At 40.1% G+C, this 22,642-nt stretch overlaps 1 protein-coding gene across 27 annotated transcripts in view; it reads left to right on the forward strand.

The window, feature by feature from the left end:
• Window positions 1-22,642, forward strand: part of Dock9 (dedicator of cytokinesis 9) — a 281,271-nt gene that overhangs the window by 115,118 nt on the left and 143,511 nt on the right. For all 27 annotated transcript variants that reach the window (XM_048800695.1, XM_048800716.1, XM_048800702.1 and 24 more), the window contains exon 2: window positions 11,129-11,245. In XM_048800695.1, coding sequence (XP_048656652.1) covers window positions 11,129-11,245 — 117 coding nt within the window. The remainder of the gene's footprint in view (window positions 1-11,128; window positions 11,246-22,642) is intronic.

Here is a 22,642-nt window from a genome sequence, read left to right on the forward strand (position 1 = left end):
GCTTGGAGCTGGGCAGAAAGCCCCGGGCTTCTGACTCTGGTGGTGTGGAGATGGAAGCATCCCAGGGTAGAGCAGGAGGAACCGAGGCGCTGGGCAGGTGCTTCTGGTTCTAAAAATCTGGAATTACATCATGCCCATTGCTCCTGTGTGGTGGGGAAGGTCCTGGGCTGGGGGCCAGGAGACCCAAGGCTCACCATCTGTGTGACTTTTATCAAATCATCTTGTTCCCGAGCTTCAGTTTCCTCATCTGAGAAACAGTGATGATGTCACCATACAGATTTTGGGGGAAGTTTAATGAGATAAGATGTGTGTAATCTGGTAAAAGCATGTATGTCACAGGGGCTAACATTAGATTGAATTTGAACTACATATGAACATACACAAAAGTGTATGAACAAGTAGAATAGTTGTCACACTGAGTGGGCATCGGAATCTTCTGTTGTGCTGGGCTCCACTCAGAGCTACTGATTCCAGGGTCCTGGGGTGAATTTGCATTTTTAACGAGTTCTAGATACTGCTGATTCTGTGGTTTGGAACTGAGCTTTGAGACCCACTGAACTGGTATAATGAACCTCTATGTACCCTCTCCAATAATGGTAGACATATTGGGAACCAGGATTTAAATTCTCTCAGCACCTGCCCTTTACTGGTCTCTGTGCTGCCTTTCTATCAAAGTCTGCAGAAACTCTTTTGGGAGTTAGTTATGTGTATGAACATCCCACACCTTATCCAGCAACTTAAAATAAGTAGCTTAAAGTCAGTTGTTTTGAAATCTGACTGAATCTGGCTTTTGCTTTAGTTTAATTTCTTGGCAATTTTAAAGTTTCAAAAATACCTTTCATTGATCTAGGAAGAACTGAGAATTTTCAGCCATATGCTAAAAAAAAATATTGGATAAAAAAGAATCTGTACTATAAATTTTAAGAATTGTTTATGCAGCTTCCATGTTGCATCTTTTTCTTTATTGCTTTCATTATCGCTTCTCACCTATGTAAAAATGGCAGACAGATTAGTGTCTAGGAGAACGTGTACGTGAGAGATGCTGGGCTTGCCCTCAGGCTCTCTGCCTTGTTACCTCTCTGTTTTTCTTATACACTTCCTTGACATATTTTGACCCATGCCCTGTGTCTGAAGAAAGACGTTTAAAGCACTATAAGAAAGCTGTCCCTGTTCCTCTCCTTGTGGCTCCTTGGGCATGGAACGTGGAGTAAGTCCCCTAAATTCCTGCCTTGTCTTGCTCTCTTCATTAACATTCTCAGGAGCATCCCCATTTGAGCACAGCTGACTAAAGCTGACTAAATGGGAGCAAAGGAATGAGTTCTAGTGGATTGGTATTAACATTATTACTTTCTTTAATTACTTCAATTTCCATTATGTTTCTCTTATACATTTTTCCATATGCTGTTGATTTTACAGTTTTTTAGTCTTTATAATAGGCTAATAATGGGTGCTTATAAAAATGACAAATACAAAACTTAGTCTTTTTCTTTTTTTTGGTTCTGGAAATTAAACCCAGGGACCCTTAACTACTGAGGCATATCCCCAGCCCTTTTTATTTTATTTTACTTTGAGACAGTAAGTTGCTGAGGCTGGCCTCAAACTTTCCATCCTCCTACCTTAGCTTCTCAAGTCTCTGAGATTACAGGCATGTACCACTGTGCCAGGCAGAAGTGAGAATCTTTTCCTTCTCTCAAATTGATTTTGAGTGTACAAGGTTTATTAATATGGACATACCTTACGAAATAAAATCTTCATTCAGTGACAACTTTTTAAATTACAATGCTTTTTAAAGTGCTGTTCAAAGGGAGAAATCAACATCTTATTAGTGTTTATAATATAAAACTGAATTTGCAAGTATTTCATCATTGGTATTAGTCTTTCTGAGGATAGCACCACATTGTATTGTGAGAAATATATTTAGATGTCTGAGAGTTTAGTGTTCCTTATACATCTTTCATCAGTCTCCAAGTCATTAACTGTGTGGCTTAATGCTCAGGTGGAGCTTTCCTCTAAATCTAAGCTTAGGTTACTTCTCTTTCCTCCTGTTCTGTCATCTATTGATGCATGTTGTCAGTGCAAGTAAAAATATCAAAATGCAGACAGTGTTTCTGTAGAGGCTGAGGGGAGAGCCTGAGCCAGGGCAAGAGAGAGTCCTCCTAGGGCTTCAGGACAGTCCCTTCCCTTTCATGCTGCAGAGTCGCCTCATCTGTAAAACCAGAGGCCTATACTGGGTAATCTCAGGGTGGGTTTGCACAAGCTTATGGTGCTAATGTTACTGATCCTCCTGCGCATTTTAAAAAAGCATGCTTCCAAACAGCTTCTAGATCATTCTCCCTATACTTACAAATGAGCAGTCCAGAGAAGAACCTGCATTACCAAATGAGAATGGGATTTTATCTTGATTGCCGTGATCTCCTAGTTTTGAAGTCCTGGGTTAAGGGCAGAGGAGCATATCTATTAGGAGATGATGGGAGGTTGTCTTACTCTGGCTGGAAGATGGAGCGGGGACATTGTTGAATATCTGTGCCTTTCTTACTGGGCACACTTGCCATTCTGGCCTCATCTTTTCCTGTAGTTTGTAGTCTAGGGGTGAGCACCCCATGGTGAGCTAATCAATGGCACCCCCTCAAATGAATTCTCTTCAGATATTTGCTTCCATTTTCAAGGAGAGACTGGGGGCTGCAGTCTCCTATTTCTCTGCAATCCTGAAACTTCAGTCCCTGAATTTCTCACTCCACCTGAATCCTGGCCGAGTTGTTCCACTCTAGCAGCTCCCTTTGGGAAGCACCCCACGTTGTTGGGTTCCTTCATTTGTCCAGCACATAGTGACTGAGTACCACACCTTGTTAGATGCAGTTCTAGGTGCTGGAGAAAGCAGCATATCAAACAGAGAAGGCTTTGCCTTCATGGAGTTTATAATTTAGCTGCCGGAGGTCACATTTGTTCTAGCTGTTCGGACGCCACTCTTGGGTTCCCACCGTTGACACTCATTCTGCTCTACTTTTTCACACGTCTTCCTTTTGACTATGAGCTCTTTTCAGCAGGGCCTGCAAACTTTTTATTGGTATCAAAGACAGGCAAAAGTGCACATGGACAGGCTCAGTAAATATCTGTGGAGAGAAGGAACACAGAACAGCACATGATATTTTGTGGGGAAGTAGCTGTTAATTTCCTGTGCCCACCCTAGTTAGGGGAAAATGAGTATTCTTTCTTCAAATCTGACAACTTCAGAAGTTCTTGCTGGGTGCAGTGGCACACATCTGTAATCCAGGGACTCAGGAGGCTAAGGCAAGAGGATCACAAGTTCAAGGCCAGTCTCGGCAACTTAGTGAGACCCTGTCTCAAAATTTTAAAAAAGAAAAGAAAAAAGCTCCCAGATTCAAGCCCCAGTATCACAAAAAAGAAGAAAACATTCTTGGTGGAGTTTGTAGTGAGAGTTATGCATTGGCGGTAGCCTGGAGTGCAGAAAGGTTTGTGCACTCCAGGCTACCCGCCTGTTGTTGTCTGTTCTATTTCCAGTAGTGCACCCCGCTATTGTTGTCTGTTTTTATTTCATATGTTCTTCTCTGGACTGCTCATTTGTATGTATAGGGAGAATGATCTAGAAGCTGTTTGGAAGCATGCTTTTTTTAAAATGTGCAGCAGGATCAGTAACATTAGCACCATAAACTTCTGCACTTGTCTTCAGAAGCCCATCTTTGATTGCAACCTGCCATATCCCCTTCCCCAGCAACAGTGCTGGTGCCTGTTGGCAACATTGAGAAACACTTTGTAAATGGAAAAAGTTTCATGAAGAATTTTTGTCACAGCCCATCAAGTAGCTTGTAATGTTATGCAGAGAAATCATGGAAGTGTTAAATTCTTTATAAGCGGGAATTTCTCATTTCTTAAAATAGAATGCCTCAAGAACTGCCATTTCCTTAGTGTGCTGTTTCAAGAAGTAGCATTCAGGATTTCAGCTATGTTAACATTCAATAACCAGAGACAAATAGGCAAGTAAGTCTGGAAAGTTCATAAGCAGCTCTCTTGCCTAATATCCTTATTATTCTCTGTTCACGTGAGATTAGCTTTTAGCATGGTTCCAAAGCTTCATACATGTGAATTAATTTTGTGGAATCTCATTTTTCTGGTGCTGAGACTCCCTACTTCAAATTATTTTTTCCATCTGGAACTTCAGTTTGCAAGAGAGTGGGCCACCTGACCCCAAACAGCACATGTCTGTGGGAGGGAGGGAATTCAAAAGGCCTAGAAGAGCCATTGGTGTCAGAGCCTCATGGGAGCATGCTCTTTAGCATTGGTGAGTAGGAGGAAAGCAAAATTACTGGAGGTTTCCATGCTGCCAGCTGCTATGCTTGGCAGATGGGCATGGGGAAGGCACGGTTTATCTGTGGGTAATCTCTGCCCATGTTGTCCTTAGAGACAAGGTGCTCTTTCTCCCTGTTGATTCTGAACACATGACCCTTGCCTCAGGCTGTTCCTGCTGGTCTCCTTCTTAGAGCCAGGGTTTTGATTCTTTGTTAGGAGAACCATCTGCAGACCCTGGGCCTCCCTGATTCTATAGCAGAGCTTGACTCCATCTTTCTCCTGATTAAGTGCCACATAACCCTCTGTGAGCAGCACTTCTGAATCCTGGACACTGGAGCTGCCATACTGGGTTGGGTCTAAAGTATTGCTGTGTATACCTCGACTCCTACCCACCAGCTGTTCTTCTGAGTCCCTCCTGACACAGAGTGCATCAATACTCAATTCAACTTTTAATGTAAGCATCAATTTTTGTTTTCTTTGGGCTCAGCCCTTGAATTTCAGTGTCATCTCTATTGTACAGTTTTCTCTATGTTAGGTCTTTTTTTTTTTTTTGGTGCATCTCCCCACTATTGTTGTCTGTTTTTATCTTGTATGTTCCTGGATAGTAGAGGAAAGTTTTTATAAACAATTGATATAATTGAATATATGTGACGCATTAACCTAAAAATATAAAGGGAAAATACCTTGTCATGCAAGCAGTATATTTAATAATAATAACAGTAAGCTACATTTATTATGTACCTACAATTTGTCAGGCTCTGCCTTTAATATGCATTAACTCCGCTGACCCAATAACAGCCCCTTATGACTGCAAAGCTCAGCTCCCCAACTCACTGAACTGTCTTGCCTTTGATTTGACCAACAAATCAATTTGTGTTATCTGCGCTATCAGGTATCTGCCTAACTAGGGCAGATCCAGGTTTTGTGAGAAACCATAATTTAAAAAAAAATTCTAGAAACCTCTTTAAGAAAAATAAAAAATTTGAAATCTAAATAAAATTTGAAAATTGAAATAAGGCTTGAAAGTAAATATTTATTTAGAATTTGAAAAGAAACCCCTGCAAACTACAAATTTTAAAAAAGCTAACCTAACCCAGCAGTTCAGGAAAACAACATGTTTTATGAATGAAATCTGGACATACCTCTGTAATACTTTCTTCCCTACATATTTTTGGCTTCATGTTCTTTGATCACCTCTTCATATGATTATTATTTTGTGTTGTCATTCTTTATTGCAAGGACAGATGATTCAGTGTTTCCCTTGGTGTGATTAGTCAAGATTCATATGGCATCCTTGAGAGTTTAGGAAAGTTTCTTCCAGCTTCACATTTGGTAATGTCATAGGAATTTTTAGTATTGGAAAAATCTTTATTAAGTTTCTTCCTAACTTAGTGAGCCATATGATTTGGGGTCATTTTCAGTTAACTAATCTTATATATATACACCAACAAGTAGTTCTCTGGCAAGCACCTTAGGAAGTGTCTTTATCTCCATAAATCTTTCCTCCTGCACTTCTGTGTCATGATGTTGGCTGGACAGCGTACATGTTCCCAGAAGTTGCTCTAAGCCAAGATGCCCAGCAACCATTAAACTATCCTGGGACCCCCTAGAGAGAGTGCCACACAAGTAAGGAACATTAATTAGCCTCATAGTAACTATGTCTCTGGGTCCTGGCCTGGGTGCTGAGGTTGCACAGAAATAACAAGATCCAGCCCTGCTCCAAGTCACTGATAGCGGAGGTAATGAGCTGTTCGCAGGTTGCTATACCCCATGGTCCAAAGAGATGCATTCCTAGGATTGCAGCTATCCAAGTAGCAGTAGGGGAAAGGTAAGCTGTCTCTCCTTGGGTTGAGGGAGGTGGTTGAAAAGGGTCTGGGGCAAGTCTGCTTTAACTTTTTCACCATATTTACTCTCTGTGTAAGATTTATTTTTAGAGGAAGAACTCTGCTGCTACAATGATGTTTGTAGACCACTGGCTGTAGGGGCCTGAGGATTGTAATAGTTTGGAGGTGGAAGGGAGGTGATTCCAGAAGAGGGATGCCAGGAGGAGGCTCAGGTCAGAAACAATGGATGCAGCATTGCCTGTTTCCTGGGCCCAGGGCTTAGAGGCTCATACCTGACTAAGGTGGGCTCCATTGTCAAGTTAAGGAGTTCAGACCTTTGTCCCCCCATGATTCTCATTCTTCATTCACACTTGTGAAGCACCACTTCCTTAGTAAAGTGAGGAAACTTCAGGACTCACAAATGGCAGTTGGCTCACCCTCCTCCCTTAACTCTGCATTTTATTCCTCAGCACCTCTCCTGGCCTTGGGTTGGATGTTTACAAGCCTGCCTCTCCTACTAGTCTCGGGCTTCTTAAACTCAGTTTCATATAGTCATTCTCCAGAACATTATAGCCACCCCACAAAACTGAATATAAGTTTGGAGAACAAGTTGTATCCACATTTTGTGGGGAAGGAGAGATCAAGCCTAGGCTCTCCAAGGGGCCTGTAACCTTGAGGAGATTATGAAGCTTAGCATTGGGCTTGTTTGTTGTTCCTCGGTGAATTTAAAAATTCTTACACCGTTCCTGGTTCATCATAGATGTGAGTTCTCTAGCATCCCTGGAGAGTTTGTTCAAACATCCCTGGAGATCTGGTACCCCTCCCTCCTGGATTTTCTGATTCAGCTCTGGTGTGAGACCTCAGAATTTATATTTGTAACTAGTTTGTAGGAGATGCTGAATCAGCTGGAACCCACTTCTAGAACCTCTATTATAGACATTTTGTGGACCCAAAGTCCCATGTATCTCTCCCTTTTTGATTTCGTAAGTGGCAAGATAAATGAATGTTCATAGTCAAGAACTTCCTGTCTTTTAAGGTGAAGGACTTGTATATAGCTTGAGTTATATTCTTCATACACTATAAAAGTAGCAGTTAACCCAGTATAAGTTCTTGGTGTTGGCCACCCGCCACAGTGCCTAGGGAAACACAGCACCCTGGAGTATTAAAAATCAAACTGATGAATTCTCAGGGCTTCAAAACATGGTGGTATGAGGACCTCTGCGTAGGTTCATGCACGAGTGTCATTGATTTGGGTAATTCTGGGTTTCTTTTGAAGATAAAAAGTTAAGAACTTTGCCCTTGGAGCTTTGTTATCAATGGAATAACTGAACCTGAGCATGTTGGCTTTAAAGCCAGGACCATGTGCCAGATCTGTGTTAAGCCTTTCTTCTAGACCAGGAGTTGGGGATTACTAGCCTGATAATTAGCCAGTCTTCATTTTGCTGCTAGTGAGATGTTCTTCCCCTCAATTAATGCAGAGCAATCAGTTCTCTATCCCACTGGGCTGTCCCCTCCCGCTCCTGTGAGCGTGGGGGAAAAGCTTAGTGGCACTGAAGAACAGTGAACAGCTGTGGCAGTGAATCATCCATTTAAAGAAGAATAGAAAATAGGCCACTATCCTCTTATCCCATGGTTGAAAAGAGCAGCATGACTTCCCAAGGATCCATCTCTAAGTCCAAGTCTGTCTTCTGCCATTTCTTTGTGTTTCTTCTTTTTCTCTCTTTATCTTCCTCCTCCTCTTCCCTCATCTCTGCCTATGCACCCTAAGTGGCCTATTTGTCTGTCTCCTCACCCCACCCCCACCCCTGTGGCTGTGTCTGGTCCCTTATCCTTTCCTTCCCTCACCACTCTTTATTCCCAGCCTTTCTCCTCTGAAAGTTCCCTCCTCCCCCGCCCCACTCAAGGCCTTCTGTAGAAGGCAGGTGCTGTAACAGTTTTGTAGTTGTAGCAGGAGTTTTTTGCTTTCTTAACGTAGGAGACAGGTGGGTCACTGTCAATAGGCCCTTTTCTCTGAAATCAGTCATTCTGCTGTGGACCTTTCTCCCTGCAGTTACCGAAGATCTCTACCCAATCAGGTCACTAGGAGTTAATTCATAAAGTGACCTTAGGTTTTTTTTTTTTAAGTTTGAATTTTTTACATTCCTTGATAGAGGTTATTGCTCCATGATATTTCCCTGATTGTTGATATCAGCCCCTGTTTGTTTCTGCTTGATGAGCATCCTCTGTCTTTCACAGAAATAGTGGCTTATGAACTCTCTTCCACGTTTACTCTGATCATTCACTAGTGAGCACAGAGGGTTAAAAGGCAGTCCAATGTGGGAAAAGAGGGTTCTGTTTGACAAGGGCTATGTCCTAATTCAGCCCCCCTGGAAACTTGGTGGGATGCTTTGGAAAATTAGCTGATTTTGTGATGAGCCTCACTTGTTGAGTTGATTGTGATCTGACTGAAAAGCCCTTGAAAGAGACAGTCTGGCACACAAAAGCAAGGTATTACTAATAACTTTGCATCCAGTCATTGAATATCCCTAAGGTACATTTAGGGGAAAACAATGATTTGTATAATTATGAATATTTTAAAATCATTAAACCTTGTAAGCAACCCAAGTTTAGTCAAGTAGGTGAGAAACAATCATTAAATACCCTTAAGAGTTGTAAGCATGTTATCTTTATTTGTCTATAGGAAGGAAAACATATTAGTAGGTCAACATGGAAACTTAATATAAAGAGTTATTAAATTGGTGAAAGGTTATTAACTACTGGTAAGTAAAGATAACTCCAAAGCGTGAGTCAGCAAACTATGCCATTGGGCCAAATCTGGCTGTTGCCTATTTTTTGTAAATAACACTTCCACCTCTATTGGTTTATTTATTATCCCTGCTGCTTTTGTGCCGTGTGCTTATTTGGGTTTTATTAGGAATATGGAAATAGTTCCTAAGGAAATGTTGTTAATTATGGCATCCATTATTTTTGCCAGCTAGCCTTTACTGACTGATTACTAAATGCAGTACAGCAAACAAAAATAAAGGGATGAATTTTATTCTTAAAATGAATTCATATATTTTGAAGAATACTTTTTTCCTGTTACAATTCTTATTTTAAAAATAATTTCTTTGTATAATTTTTTTTGAAAGTAAAGACAACGTGATGTTATATTTTGTAGGAATTAACCTACACTTACATTATTACAAATTACCTAGACTTTCACTGTATATAGCTTTATGTTGCTTAGTTTCTGTCCATCACACATATTTTGCCTAATTATAATTGTGCAATTGTTTGGGCATGGCATTTTTTTCTTAGAATGTCAAAACTCTTGGTAGAGTCTGCTTAAGTCAAGTAATTGAAGTTAAATAAGAGTATTTATCTGTATCTTAGGCAGAGCAAGCTGACTGCTGCCTCAGACTAATCCAGAATCTCAAGGACTGAACAGAGCAGATAGTTTCATTTTTGCTTACGGATATTTCAGTGCCTGTTTAAGCTGGCAGCCTTCTACAGGGCAATTCAGGATCCAGAGGCCTTCCATTTTAAGGCTGCACACACCCCCACCCCCGCTTGGGCTTCAAGGCCACTGTTGGATCCTGTGCTTGTGGCTGGCTGTGGAATGTGGGGATGGGAGGGGGTCATGTGGGAATCTTATGGGCCAAGGTGGCCATGTTCCTTCTACTTGCATGCCACTGGCCAGAAAACCATCATTTGACCATAGCTAACCACAGGGAGATTAGGTATATTGGAAAGGAAAGGATACAGGTTTGGAGAACACATAGCAGTCTCAGTCACAGTTCTCAAAGTAAATGCCACATACCAGATGCATGTTTATTTTTTTGTTTTTTGTTTGATACCAAGGGTGCATAACCACTGAGCCACATCTCCAGCACTTTTTAATATTTTATTTAGAAACAGGGTCTCACTGAATTGCTTAGGGCCTTGCTAAGTTGCTGAGGCTGGCTTTGAATTTGTGATTCTCCTGTCTCAGCTTCCTGAGCCACTGGGATTACAGGCTTGTGCCGCTGTGCCTGGCCCAGATGTCTTTAATGTATTTCTTATATATGAATTGTCACTCTAGTATAGATAGCATTTATTGAGATTATGTATATCAGATGATTTTTTAATTAAATTTAGAATAATCTTGTAATAACTATTGATAAAATAGATTGTTACTTCTGACCGTGTGTGTGTGTGTGTGTGTGTATGTGCCTATTTTAACATTTGACATATGGTACTATAGTTAATTGAGTATGTATTTCCACCCCTAAATTAGCTCGGTCAGTGCCTTGCACAATGAAAGTGACCATAAATATGGTGACAGTGATACTGTAGAAAAGAGATTGTTTTTACTGAGAAGATAAATTTTGGAAATGGCTAGAAAAGGCATATTATCTCTTCTTTCCCAATTTGTTTTCTATTTAGTGCATGCTGGAGATGAATATTCATGTCCCTTAGGGTTTACCCACAAGCCCTGGGTACATGCTTGCCTGGTTTTGATCAAGCTCATATTTTTCTGTGTTCAGGCATTATATATGTAAGTATAGAGATCCTTCAGTAGGGATATTTGGAGACTCAGGGTTCCATGGAGCTTTGCATGAAATAATCTTGTGGCCATATTTAGGTTTTTTTGCCAGGAGGGATGAGCCTTCATTGGCAGGCCTTGGCTGGTTTCCCTAATCAGGGCAGCTCTGGCAGACCTGAAGACTTGGAAGGGGACCAGTCTAGCCATTGGTGACCCAAGAAATAATTGGAAGTCTTGCAGAATGCAAACCTCCTTTGTGCTTAAGTAACTGAATAAGTGTCATTCTTAAAGACAGAATACAATTACAATGTAAGGGGTCTTGTTTTCCCTTTGAAAACAACTTCTTTCTTGTTTGTTTCTTCCAATAGCAAAACTAATGCATAAATTGAAGAAAACTTGGAAAACATATGGTGTATAATGTATAAAGATTTTTAATCTTGAGAAATTGAGTTTATCTATAAAATGTTTATTTGATTTATTTTTTGTCTTTCAGGCCAAGCCAAAGCTAATTGAGCCACTTGATTATGAAAATGTCATTGTCCAGAAGAAAACTCAGATCCTGAACGACTGTTTGAGGGAGATGCTACTCTTTCCTTATGACGACTTTCAGGTAAGACTTGGGTTTCTGTCAGCAGAATCATGTACTGATCTTTACAAACTTTTCCATCTCTTGATTTATTCTTTGGTTAGTTAATTAGTGGTTTTTAAAAGGTGAAAAGATATTATTCGAGAGAAAAGTTATTATATACTTCCTTCATATAGTCATATTTTGAGTGATTATATTTTTGCATATATATTCATAATATGCAAAAAGGAGTGTATCCTGTGTGATCTTGAATAAAAGTGTTAGACTCTGGGTTGATTTAGTGGGCACAAGTCTCTCTCAAGTCTTACGAGATTGTTTTAGATTCAGATTTTTGACCAAGTGCTTGCCCTGAGAAGCCCTGAACTGTGTATGGGCTCCCAGAGAAGGACTTGGGGCTAACAGGAATGTCATGAAGTCTGTACTCTGTGTAATATGGGTGCTGTTCCTGGGAGGAAATGTGGAGGACTTGGCGGCTCCTGCTGTGATTTGCCATCTGGGTTCATGTGTAAAGTCTTTCTGCCTGTGTCCTGTGCAGAGTGACCCACTGAAAGCTTTGAGGCAGCTTAGGGGCAAGGATAACAAGCCTCCCTCCAGCAAACCCCATGGTGTTAGGTACCCAGCAACACAGAGCCTCCTCAAACTGTTTAGAGGGTCTAGTTATTGGACTTCCTCTTCAGGGACCTGATTTTGGCACTTCCTCCTTCTCTACTTCCATATTCTTACCTGGAGGAAGAGGAGGAGGAGGAGGAGAAGGAGGAGGAGGAGGAGGAGGATTCTTCTTGTTTAATTTTTTTTTTTTTTTTTGGTAGTTGTAGATGGACGGAATGCCTTTATTTTATTTGTATATGGTGCTAAGGATCAAACCCAGTGCCTCACACATTCTAGGCAAGCACTCTGCCACTGAGCTAAGCCTCAGCCCACCCGGATGCTTCTTTACCTGGTGCTGTTACCATGCAAACCTTGTCTTTATGAACTGAGCTGCCTTATCTTTCAAACTTCATTCTTTTTTATTTAGATTTAAAAATGCTTTCCATATATAAAAATAAATAAGCGAAACAGGGAACTATAGAAATAATTGACATTAAAAACCTCCCCCAACCTTCTTTGCAATGCCATTCCCAGAACATAATCTTACTCTTATAACTCACTTCATCACTTCATCATAACAAGTGTTTTCATAGTGAATTGTCTTTAGAACCTTCCATTTAATGACAATTGTTAAATTATAATCCTGAAGTGGTTTTTTTTGTGGGGGGCGGGTACCAGAGATTGAACTCAGGGGCACTCAACCCTGAGCCACATCCCCAGCCCTATTTTGTATTTTATTTAGACATAGGATGTCACTGAGTTCTGTAGTGACTCACTTTTTGCTGAGGCTGGCTTTGAACTCATAATTCTCCTGTCTCAGCCTCCTGAGCTGCTTGGATTACAGGCGTGTACCACTGTGCCTGGCTCTGAAGTTTTTTTTTCCTCTACTAAATTTAAGAGACTCAAACTTACAACAAAGGTGAGAATTTTCACAAATGTTTTCTCTTTCTAACTTGCTAAAGATACACGTACTTAAAAATGACTGTTATTTAGTTCATTCCTGAAAAAAAAAAAAAAAAAAGGAATACCATGGGAATTAAATCAACCATTTGTGCGATGTTGCTGCCAAAATGTGTTCCATTGGTAAATGGGTTCAGAACATGCCAAAAAATACCATGCTTTGAAAATTTAATTTCATGAATAGGGCTACACAGCTGAAGGGCAAATAAAAGGGCACTCTAGAATGATGCTTTTTGCCTGGGAGTTGTCAACAAATGCAAAGCAAAATCCAATGATTACAAGTTATACTCTCTATTGACAAATTTTTCCTGTAGCATTCTCTGAGGAATCAAAAGGTTATCTCGAGTTCCCTGAGCATAAGAATATGTGTTCTTCATGGTATTAGCTAATTAGCAAAACTTTTTGAGTTTTGCAACAAGAATGCAAAGTTTTATTTGCAGGCTTGAGATAAAATTACCTAGGAAACCCAAAACAAAAACTAAAAACCTCCCACATAGAGTTGATTTAGTTTCATTCTTTCTCCCAGGGCCAAGGAACCTGAATAGTTAAGCAGTTATAGAATCAGACCAGTGAAACTTTGAAAAAACTGTCCCTCTCACATGTAACTACTTCTCCTGTGATACCAGGCAGGTATTCTAGGAATGGCAAAGAACTCACAGCATAGTTGGCCGAGGGTGAATGAACAGGTGTTATTTTCTGTTGGGGGAAAGTTTTTACAAAGATTAAGGAGCTTGAATTTCAGCTGTGACTCCTATTGTAGTAATTGTTTTGGGCCCCACTTAAGTTTGGGCATTATTATTTGTTTTCTTACTTTGTCATCAAGCAAGGCTATTTACACTGTGTTTTCTTGCTAATTGTCTTAGTAATGTTAATAACTGCCTCATAATCTGGATGAGTAAAATGTCTTAGCAGTGTCACAGAATGCTAAGATTCCTCTGTGTGTCTATGTTTTCTTAATCAAAATAGGAGCACAGCATTGTCTGTATATTGTTAGAGTCTGAGGGAACAAATCAGATCAGGGGCAAATATCTTATTTCATACAGAAAAAGGATGACATATAGATTAGGAAATGAATCAAATATTGAGCAAAGTGCTTATTGAGGAGTAATTTGCAATAATACACTGAAATGAACATCGGTAAATAACTACAAAAATAATAGAACTTGGCATAAATTTCTGCCAAATACATTCAAAATGATAATTTACCAAAATGGAAGTGTGAGTGGCGATGATGCTTTTTGAACATTTTTTAAAAATATTTTTTAGTTGTAGATGGACTCAATATCTTTAATTGTTTATTTTTATGTAGTGCTGAGGATCAAACCCAGTGTCTCAGCATTTGAGGCAAGTGTTCTACTATTGAGCCACAACCCTAGCCCGCTTTTGAACATTTTACAAGGGTGCACATGTTGATACTGAGCCCAGTTGGTCAGATCCCAAGGACATCTAGGTGTTCTCTGAAAATGAATTGTGTGGGGGAAAGATTGTCAGATATATTTGCCTAAGGATGGAGGAAAGGTGTTAAAACAAAAAACCTGAGAGACATGAAGTAAATGTGGATTTTAAGTAATCAAAAGAATAGTTCTCAATTGTCAGACAGTTATGAATGAAGTGTCATCTGCTGTGGCCAGGGACAGGGTGCCATGGATAATCTTTTTTCAGAATCAAATCCTGGTGTGCTAACATTTACTAACATTTGTGCATTCTTCACTGTTGGTATCAATCCACTGACCGTATATCTGGCTTTTAGACTCCTGTGGTTGGCATTCATATTCATAAAATTAGACTTTGGTATAAAGAAACAAGGAATAGTGTTTGTGTTAGCTTTTTGTTGCCGTGACCAAAAATCACTGACCTAGAGGAGGAAAAGTTTATTTGGGGTTGTTTTAGCAGAGGTCAGGTGATTCCATTGCTCCAGGCCTGAGGTGAGGCAGAACATCATGACAGAAGTGTGTGGCAGAAGAAGGCTGCTCAGCTCAGGGCAGACAGGAAGCAGAGAGAGGGAGAAGAGCCAGGAACAAAATATAGTCTAAGGGCACTCCCTCAGTGACCTACTTTCTTCATCCTTGCTCCACCTGCCTATGGTCGCCACCCAGTAGTTGATTCAGATTATTAATCCATCAAATAGATTCCACTGATGTGGTTACAGTACTCAAATCTAAACATCTTATCCTTGAATATTCTTTTTTTAAAAATATTTATTTTTATTTATTTATTTTTTTAGTTTTAGATGGACACAGTATTTTTATGTGGTGTTGAGGATCGAACCCAGTGCCCGGCGCATGCCAAGCAAGCACGCTACCACTTGAGCCACATTCCCAGCTCCTGAATATTCTTGAATTGCCTAATATATAAGCTTTTCAGGGGACATTAAAGATCCAAACCATAATAGTATTTGTATGAAAGGATAAAAACAGCAAGTTATATTTCGCTTCTGAATATACTTCCAAAAGACTCAAAAGCAAGGACACAGAGATACTTTACACCATGATCCCGTGGTAGTCACAATAACTGAAAGGTAGAAACAACTCATGTATCCATCCTTGGATGAATGGATAAACAAAATATGGTGTTTACATGCAGTGAAATATTATTCAGCCTTAAAAGGAAAGGAAATCCTGTTATGTTTCAGTATAGATAAACCTTGAGGACATTATGCTAGGAGAAATAAGCAAGCCACCAAAAGACAAACACTTTAAGACTCTACTCCATGAGCTACTTAGAGTTATCACAGGAACATAACAGTGGTTGCCAGTGTGTAGGGACAAGGGCATGAGACATTGATGAGTCCATAGATTGTCTTTGGGAAGATGAAGTTTTGTGGACTGATAGTGGTAAAAATTGTACAAGAAGAGCTGGGGCTATAGCTCAGTGGTTGAGTGCTTGCCTAGCATGTGTGAGGCACTGGGTTTGAGCCTCAGCACCACATAAAAATAAATAAATGAAGATATAAAACATAATTTAAAAAAAAGAATCGATGCTGAATAAAAAAAGATTGTACAACAAGAAGAATATGCTTAACAGCACTGAACTGTATACTTAAAAATGGTAAATTTTATGTTTGATGTGTTTTGCCATGAAGTTTTAAAAAAAGAGCATGCAGGTATAGGGTTTCTGGGATGGGGGTGAACTCACATCCCTGGAACTGTGCAATGTCAGAACCAGGAAAGGTTGCCCAGGTGCATTTCCTACTGACATTCATGATGTATTATCAGTAGCCATCTTAGGAAGAGAATTTAAAATGAAAGATGGGAATACAGAGCAAAGACTGTTACTAATTGACAGTCCTAGAAATTTTCCCTTCTGGAATTGTTTAGATGCAAGAGAATCCTAGAGGGTTCTCAGCATTGTATAGAAAAATGTGGTTAGTCCATTTGCCCTTCAATAACATCCTGATTTTTATTTTTCCTCTGGTTCTTTTCCTATTCTACTTACATGAGACTGATAATGATCTACAAACCACTGACCTGGAGAGGAAGCCAAGCCCCACTACTTACAAAGGCCTGGAAGTCCCTGATCTCATTTCCCATCTGTCCTTTTGAAAAGAAAATATTTTTTTATGGTGTTTTGCCTTGCTTTTTTATATATGCTGCCAAAAAAAAAAAAAAATCTCTCAATACTTTGTTTTTGGTTTTCTATTGAAAAGTGCTCTTTTTATAAATTCCCCAAAATTTCTGTCAGTTGAAATTTAGTAGCCAACAATGTAGTTTTCTGTGAACATTGTGGTTTCTGAGATTATAGTTTATGTCCAGGATTGGACATATCTGAAAAACCCAGATAAATAATATTACTGAATTGATGTTGGTCAGACTTTCAGGAGATAAGAATTTTAATTTTATAATGCCTTACAGAAAAGTGACTGATTTTTTTAATTGTTAAATATGCCTTCAAAAGTAAAGTTTGCTTTTCAGATAGCACTGATCAGCTAAGTTGAAGAATCTATTTATTTAATTTATATTAATAGTTGTACTTGTGCAGATTTATGTTGCTGAGACCATGAATATAAGACAGAGTCCCTGTTTTCATATTGCTCAAAACTTAGGAGAGAACATAAAGGCATGTATTACCATTAATAATAAGCAGGAGACTTAAAAATCAAGTGCAATGTCATGACATAAATCAAGTCCCGTGGGACTGTATCCTAAGATTGTCAGTTTGAGAGTTCAGTGGTACATCCTTTTAAGAGGTTGGAAATGCAGAAGTGTAGCCTGAGAGAGAGGTCAGGGTTAAAGGAGAAGATCTGGTTCATTCATGGAAATATGAGATAGTATTCCATGGAGATTGAAGCTTGGGGTGCCCCCTCACTTAAGAAGATGGGCGGGAGGTGCAGAGAGAAAGATAGGATAAGAACCAGGAAACCAGACAGGGGCAGGTGGCTCAGCAGTAGAGTACCAAGGCCTGTGGGGATGTTGGGAATGGGAATGAAGGTTGTATGGACGCCAGGAAAAGAGTAATTTAGGAACATTTCTAATCACTGTTACCTTGACTGTTTGAATTTAATTATTTATATTAATTCTTTCTTTTTTTAAAAAAAATTTTTTTAAATTGTTGCTGAACTTTTTTATTTATTCATTTATTTATATGTGGTGCTGAGGTTCAAACCCAGTGCCTCACACATGCTAGACAAACACTCTACCACTGAGCCACAACCCCAGCCCCTTAATTATTTTCTTAATTATTAGTTAAACATCTTGCTTTGCTCAGCAAAATTGGAACTATGCCAGTTGAGCATTATTTTCCTCAATTGAAGAAAAAAATGTTGGATGAGGGTGAAAATTGCTTCTGGAAAGCAACTTTTGTATCAGAGTCCAGATCAGCAACTGCAAAAATGCATTGAGGAACTATAATTAACTTTTAATCTGGCCCCTCCTTTCTAAAGGAAGGCGGTAGCCACATAGGACAAGAGGGGAATCTGGCAGTGAGGTTTAGCAAACCTAGCACCCCGGGCGGGGACTACATCTTGCTCACTGACCTAAGGATTTCCATCTGGAGACTCGTGCTCTTTACTGGCAGGGGAGCCCATTTATCAGAGAGGGTATGTGGGTACCTGTGTCCCCGTGCCCCCTGGCACATAGCTCTAGGTGATGTGACTGACCATGTCAAGTTGGGAGGCTGGGGATTCACACCAAATGCCACAGGCACTGCCCTGAGGAGTGGGATAACTGTGGTGACTCCTGCTGAAACAACAGGGTAAAAGGCTGTTATTTTTTTATGTTTACAAAGCATTTCATCATTTCCTCACTGTGCTAAGGTAAGGTAACTTCCCTTCCCCCCCTTTTTATTGTAGCAGATGCCATGTGACATAATTTTTGTTCCATGAAATACTTGGAAAACTTCAAGATCAAGCAGGAAGTTGAGATTGACTGTATAAATAACTAGATACAATAGAACACAAATAAATAAAATGTTACATGTACAAATGAAGGAAATCTAGGATTTTATTCTCTTTTGTGGAATGAAGGGCACTAGATGAATCCAGTATTTTTGTATTCTGTCAGGTCATATTCTTTATTTTTTCCACCATTTTTCTTCTTTCTTCTAAAAAATGACATTTAGCTCCCATCTTAAATAGATCAAAGGGATTAAAGTTTTTTAATTGGTAGAATTGGAAAAACATAGATCTAAGGAGGGGAAGAAGCAAGTTAGGATAGAAGACAGAGCAGGTAGAAAGGGACAAAACAGAGTGTCCGTGTCTCACAGTCCAGGTTTAAAGTTCACTTTTACATCATGACTTAAAATTCCAGATTTAAACTCATCTTCCACATACTTTAATCACATACAACAATATTAAATTAATTACCAGACCTTATTTAACCACAGTCCGTCAATAACCTTGCTCTTGACCTGGGCCTAAAGAAAAACAGTTCAGAGAATGCTTTTGCTCAACAAATAGATTTTTCTTTAATTAATATTTTTAGGATTACTCGATCCATATGTCACTCTCCTTGATGAAACCCTCAATACTCACAAGTGTAGTACTTTTTAAATTCTCAAAGTAGAATGATGCAAACCCCTGACAGGGAAATTAATAGAGATTTGTCATCAAATCTCTATTAAAAAAAAAAAAAAAAAGTAAAGAACTCAAAGGAGAACTAAAAAAAGAAAAAAACACAAAGGAGAACTAAAAATTCCCTCCTAGATCACATCTCTACTATAGCTTTTTTACACTTGTAATTCTGTCTTGCTAAGGTGAAGCCGTCCATTCCTCTCCAACACCCACCTTCTGCGCCTTGATTTCTATTAAAATCAATCTCTGCCTTGGTTTGGCCAGTCCTTAAATTCCTATCTGAAACAGCTCAAGGATCCTGATTTGAGTTCAAGTGTCCTGAATTGAGTTCCACCTCACTTTTGTGGCCTCCTCAGGAAACCCCTTCTTTTTGACAGAAGGACATTTCCATCTCCCAACACTGCCACACTGAGGACCAGGCTTCCACGCATGAACCTTTGAGGGATACACTTAACCCAGACCCAAACCATAAAACCATTTCATTTGGAACCCTTTGTGATTGTAGTTCAGTCCCATTTTGAACTGATTGCCCATTCAATCAGCGAGCATTTATCTTATGCTACGTGTTGTGTTGGGTGTTGGAGAAGCAAAGGTGAACAACTAGCTGTATTCTCTGGTCTTGTAGGATACACTAATCGAGGCTGGCATGCTGCAGGAGCACTGCAGTCACAGTGTATTAGGGATTCAGAAATCCTTCATGTTGCTGAATATTGAAAAGACCAGAGAGTCCAGAACAGTCTATGTAGTTGGTCATGAAAGATTTGAGGTCATGCTGCCTTTGGACTTTATTGTGATGACAGTGAGGAGTCACTGAAAGAATGTAAGGAGAGGCCTGATGCCTAAATGAAAGCTTTAGAAAGGTAACTGGCAGCTGTGCTGAGAATTGCTAAGAGATGAGAGCTGGAAGGTGGCCTCACCCTTAGGGTGCTACACTGTGGTTTTTAGGAGAGTTCCCTGAATTGGTGCATTGTATTATATCACATAAGGCGAAGGGTGGCACTGCTAAGTGAACAGAGAAAGACAGTTAAAGGTGGACACTTGGGGTCTTCAATAGCCAATAAAGAGGAGCATTTAGGGTGAGAAATACCCACACTCTTCAAGGGCAGGTTTGTAGAAAGCTTGTTAGGTGATATAAGGCTCAGAAAGTCCATGAGAAATATTCTTTGCTCTGCCCTTACCTGTTTAGCCTTTGTATTATTGTTTTAATTTGTCTCTTGGCAGTTTTATTTAATTAAATTCCTCCAGAAACTTAAATGGAATTCCTTCTCTAGACACTTGTCTTCTACTATACTTCATTAATTTTCTTAATTATTAGTGAGTTAAACATTGAGAATCCTCAGGCCACTGCTTCCCTGAAAATGGAATTGTTTGATGTTAATAGATGCTGTGGGTTAGCTGCCAATAACCAAGACATGAACTGCGAGGTGAATTGTGGGAACGCCCTATGTGAATTTTTGTTTCTAGCCTACCTTGGTACTGAATCCTCTCAAAAAAAAATGTCATGTGCTCTGAAAGAAATTCATCTGCCAGATACTTGGAAAGGCTCCATCACTGGTGTTGTCAATAAGTCACAGTAAAGTTCCAAAGTTGTTTCAGTACAGTGTGATACTGTGTGGATACAAAACACCTAATGTACAGACCCAGTGCAGCCTGATGGGTTTCCAGCAGACATCAGAGGGGCAGAACTCAGCAGGCAGGTGACTCAGCAAAGAGTTTGGCTCAAGCCTAGAGAGGAAGGGAAAGAGCTATACTTTGGGAGCCATCCATCCAATAGGGAGTAGTTTGAAACTGGAGATACTTTAAAACATTGATAAGGTATTTTATTGATGCCACTGGTTATGTGATGAGTTCTGCTCCCTGACATGTTGATGTATAACATTAGAGAAGCATGCCAAGGCAAGCATATAAAGCAGGGTTTATTTTAAAAGGGGTCACATAGACTTCTCCCAAGAGGGAGAAGGGGGCCATAGCTGATATCCTAATAAGTGAGAGTGTTCTGCCTTTTCATATGTCCTAAGGCTTCCTTTGTTCTCCTTTGTTCTTCCTTTATTCTCTTCCCTTTATCTCTCTCCTTCCTGAGAATGTGACTAGGCCCAGGAGATGCTCCGTGTGATGGCCAAAAGGTGAGAAGCAGTCTGGAAGGGTCAAAGTGGAGTGATCTGGGCAGGAAGGGGTATAATTAACAACTCCCTGTAGGGAGGAACAGTCCCTGGGACAGGTTACCTTAGCAACAGGTTAGAGCAGGGGCAGGTTTTCTTGATAAGGGTGGAGGAAGGGCTCTGAAGGAATTAAATTTCAATCCCTCCATTCTCTGGATCTGACCCTTGCCTATCTGCCTAATTTTGGCTTTAGTATCCTTTGATCCAGTTGAGCACATGAAGTTCAAGCAAGGATTTATTATATAGTGAATAAGATGGGCTGAACCAGGCAATGGCCTAAAGAGCCCACTCCCCACTGGATCTACTGGGCTTTGCTCTTGGACTGCATCCACTTCTCTCCCCTCCCCAACTACCTGGAGTCCACCAGAGAGTTGTCCTTCAAGTACTATTTCTCTGCCAAATGTGTAGAGTCCTCAGAGGTTTGAAGGAATAGTTCTACTAAATAAATGAAAATAAACACAAATATGGCATGCCTTATGAGAGGGGAGGATCAGTGCTCAGCAAAGTAAGTCCACATCTCAGCCCCAAGACAGGGTAGATTTAGGCTCTGAGGCCTGGTGGGCTCCTCTGGCTAACAGATGGTCGCTATGGGCCTTGGACCCTCTTCTTTCTAGGACATTTTAGAGGTAAAACCAGGCACTTAAAAATTCCCCCTCAGGCTCTCCATGGCCGCAGTCCTGCTCTCACTAACAGCTCTGTGCTCCTGAAGAGAAGGGCCTTCAGCTCTTCTGGCTCAGTGTCTCAGTGATGCTGTCTTTCCTTGGAGTTGACTGCTTAGCACCTCCCAACCGTCTTGCTTCAGAGCCCACACTCCCTCTGTGGGCTGTCCTTGATGTTTGTTTTTCTGTCCCAGGGAGGACACTCCCAGCTCTCTTCTCCTTTGAACTGTGAAGACAGGAGAGAGGGTACTTTGTCACTGATGTATGCAGCTGGCTCATGTTTCAGCCCACCCACTTTTCTAGGCTATTGTTTTTAGCTCATTGTTCACCTGGACCTTTTGTTTCAGTGTTTTAATTTAAAAGTCACAAAATATGATGTTTTAAATACCCAGTGGATATGCACACTTCCCACCAGGAATTAAGAGCATTGGTTTTTAATAGTTTAATGCCCATTGTAGAGTGATTTCAAAAAATATCCAGTGCTGTGTGCACTGAGAGGGTTGAAAAATAAATAAATACTACAACAGCATGCCTTTTGTTAAGACTCATATTATTGAAATCTATGTAGCAAATCTTTTCTCCTTTTATTCTAGTAGTTCCTCCCATGAAGAAAAATAAGTAGGGTAATACAAGTCAAAGCAAATACAGTATTCATTTTTTCTCTTTTTTTCTGGATGCCTCTTGTGTTTTGGTTTCTAACAAAGCAATTCCTAACACTTAGATAAACCATCGGAAAGGGATGAGACTTAGAATTCCATGTTCACAGCACTGTGGAATTTTTTCAACCACAAAGGAAACCTGGAGATCCTAGAAGACTCTTTTATGGGATGTGGAAAGTTCAAGCTTTCCCTAAGCTCACACAGCTAATGAGAGGCAGAGCTCGGACAGGGAATCAGGTTTCCTGGCTCTCCATTCAAAACTCTTTCCAGTGTCACTTCTCAAATGATTCCATAGGAAGTTTAATGAAATGATTCGCTTCACATTACTTTTGGTTGGAAACATGAACTTCTCAGTATCCCAGCCTCAGGGAGATCAAGGTCATGTGCGG

The sequence above is a fragment of the Marmota marmota genome, unplaced genomic scaffold, assembly GCF_001458135.2.
Source record: "Marmota marmota marmota unplaced genomic scaffold, marMar, whole genome shotgun sequence".
In the NCBI taxonomy this organism is placed as follows: Eukaryota; Metazoa; Chordata; class Mammalia; order Rodentia; family Sciuridae; genus Marmota; species Marmota marmota.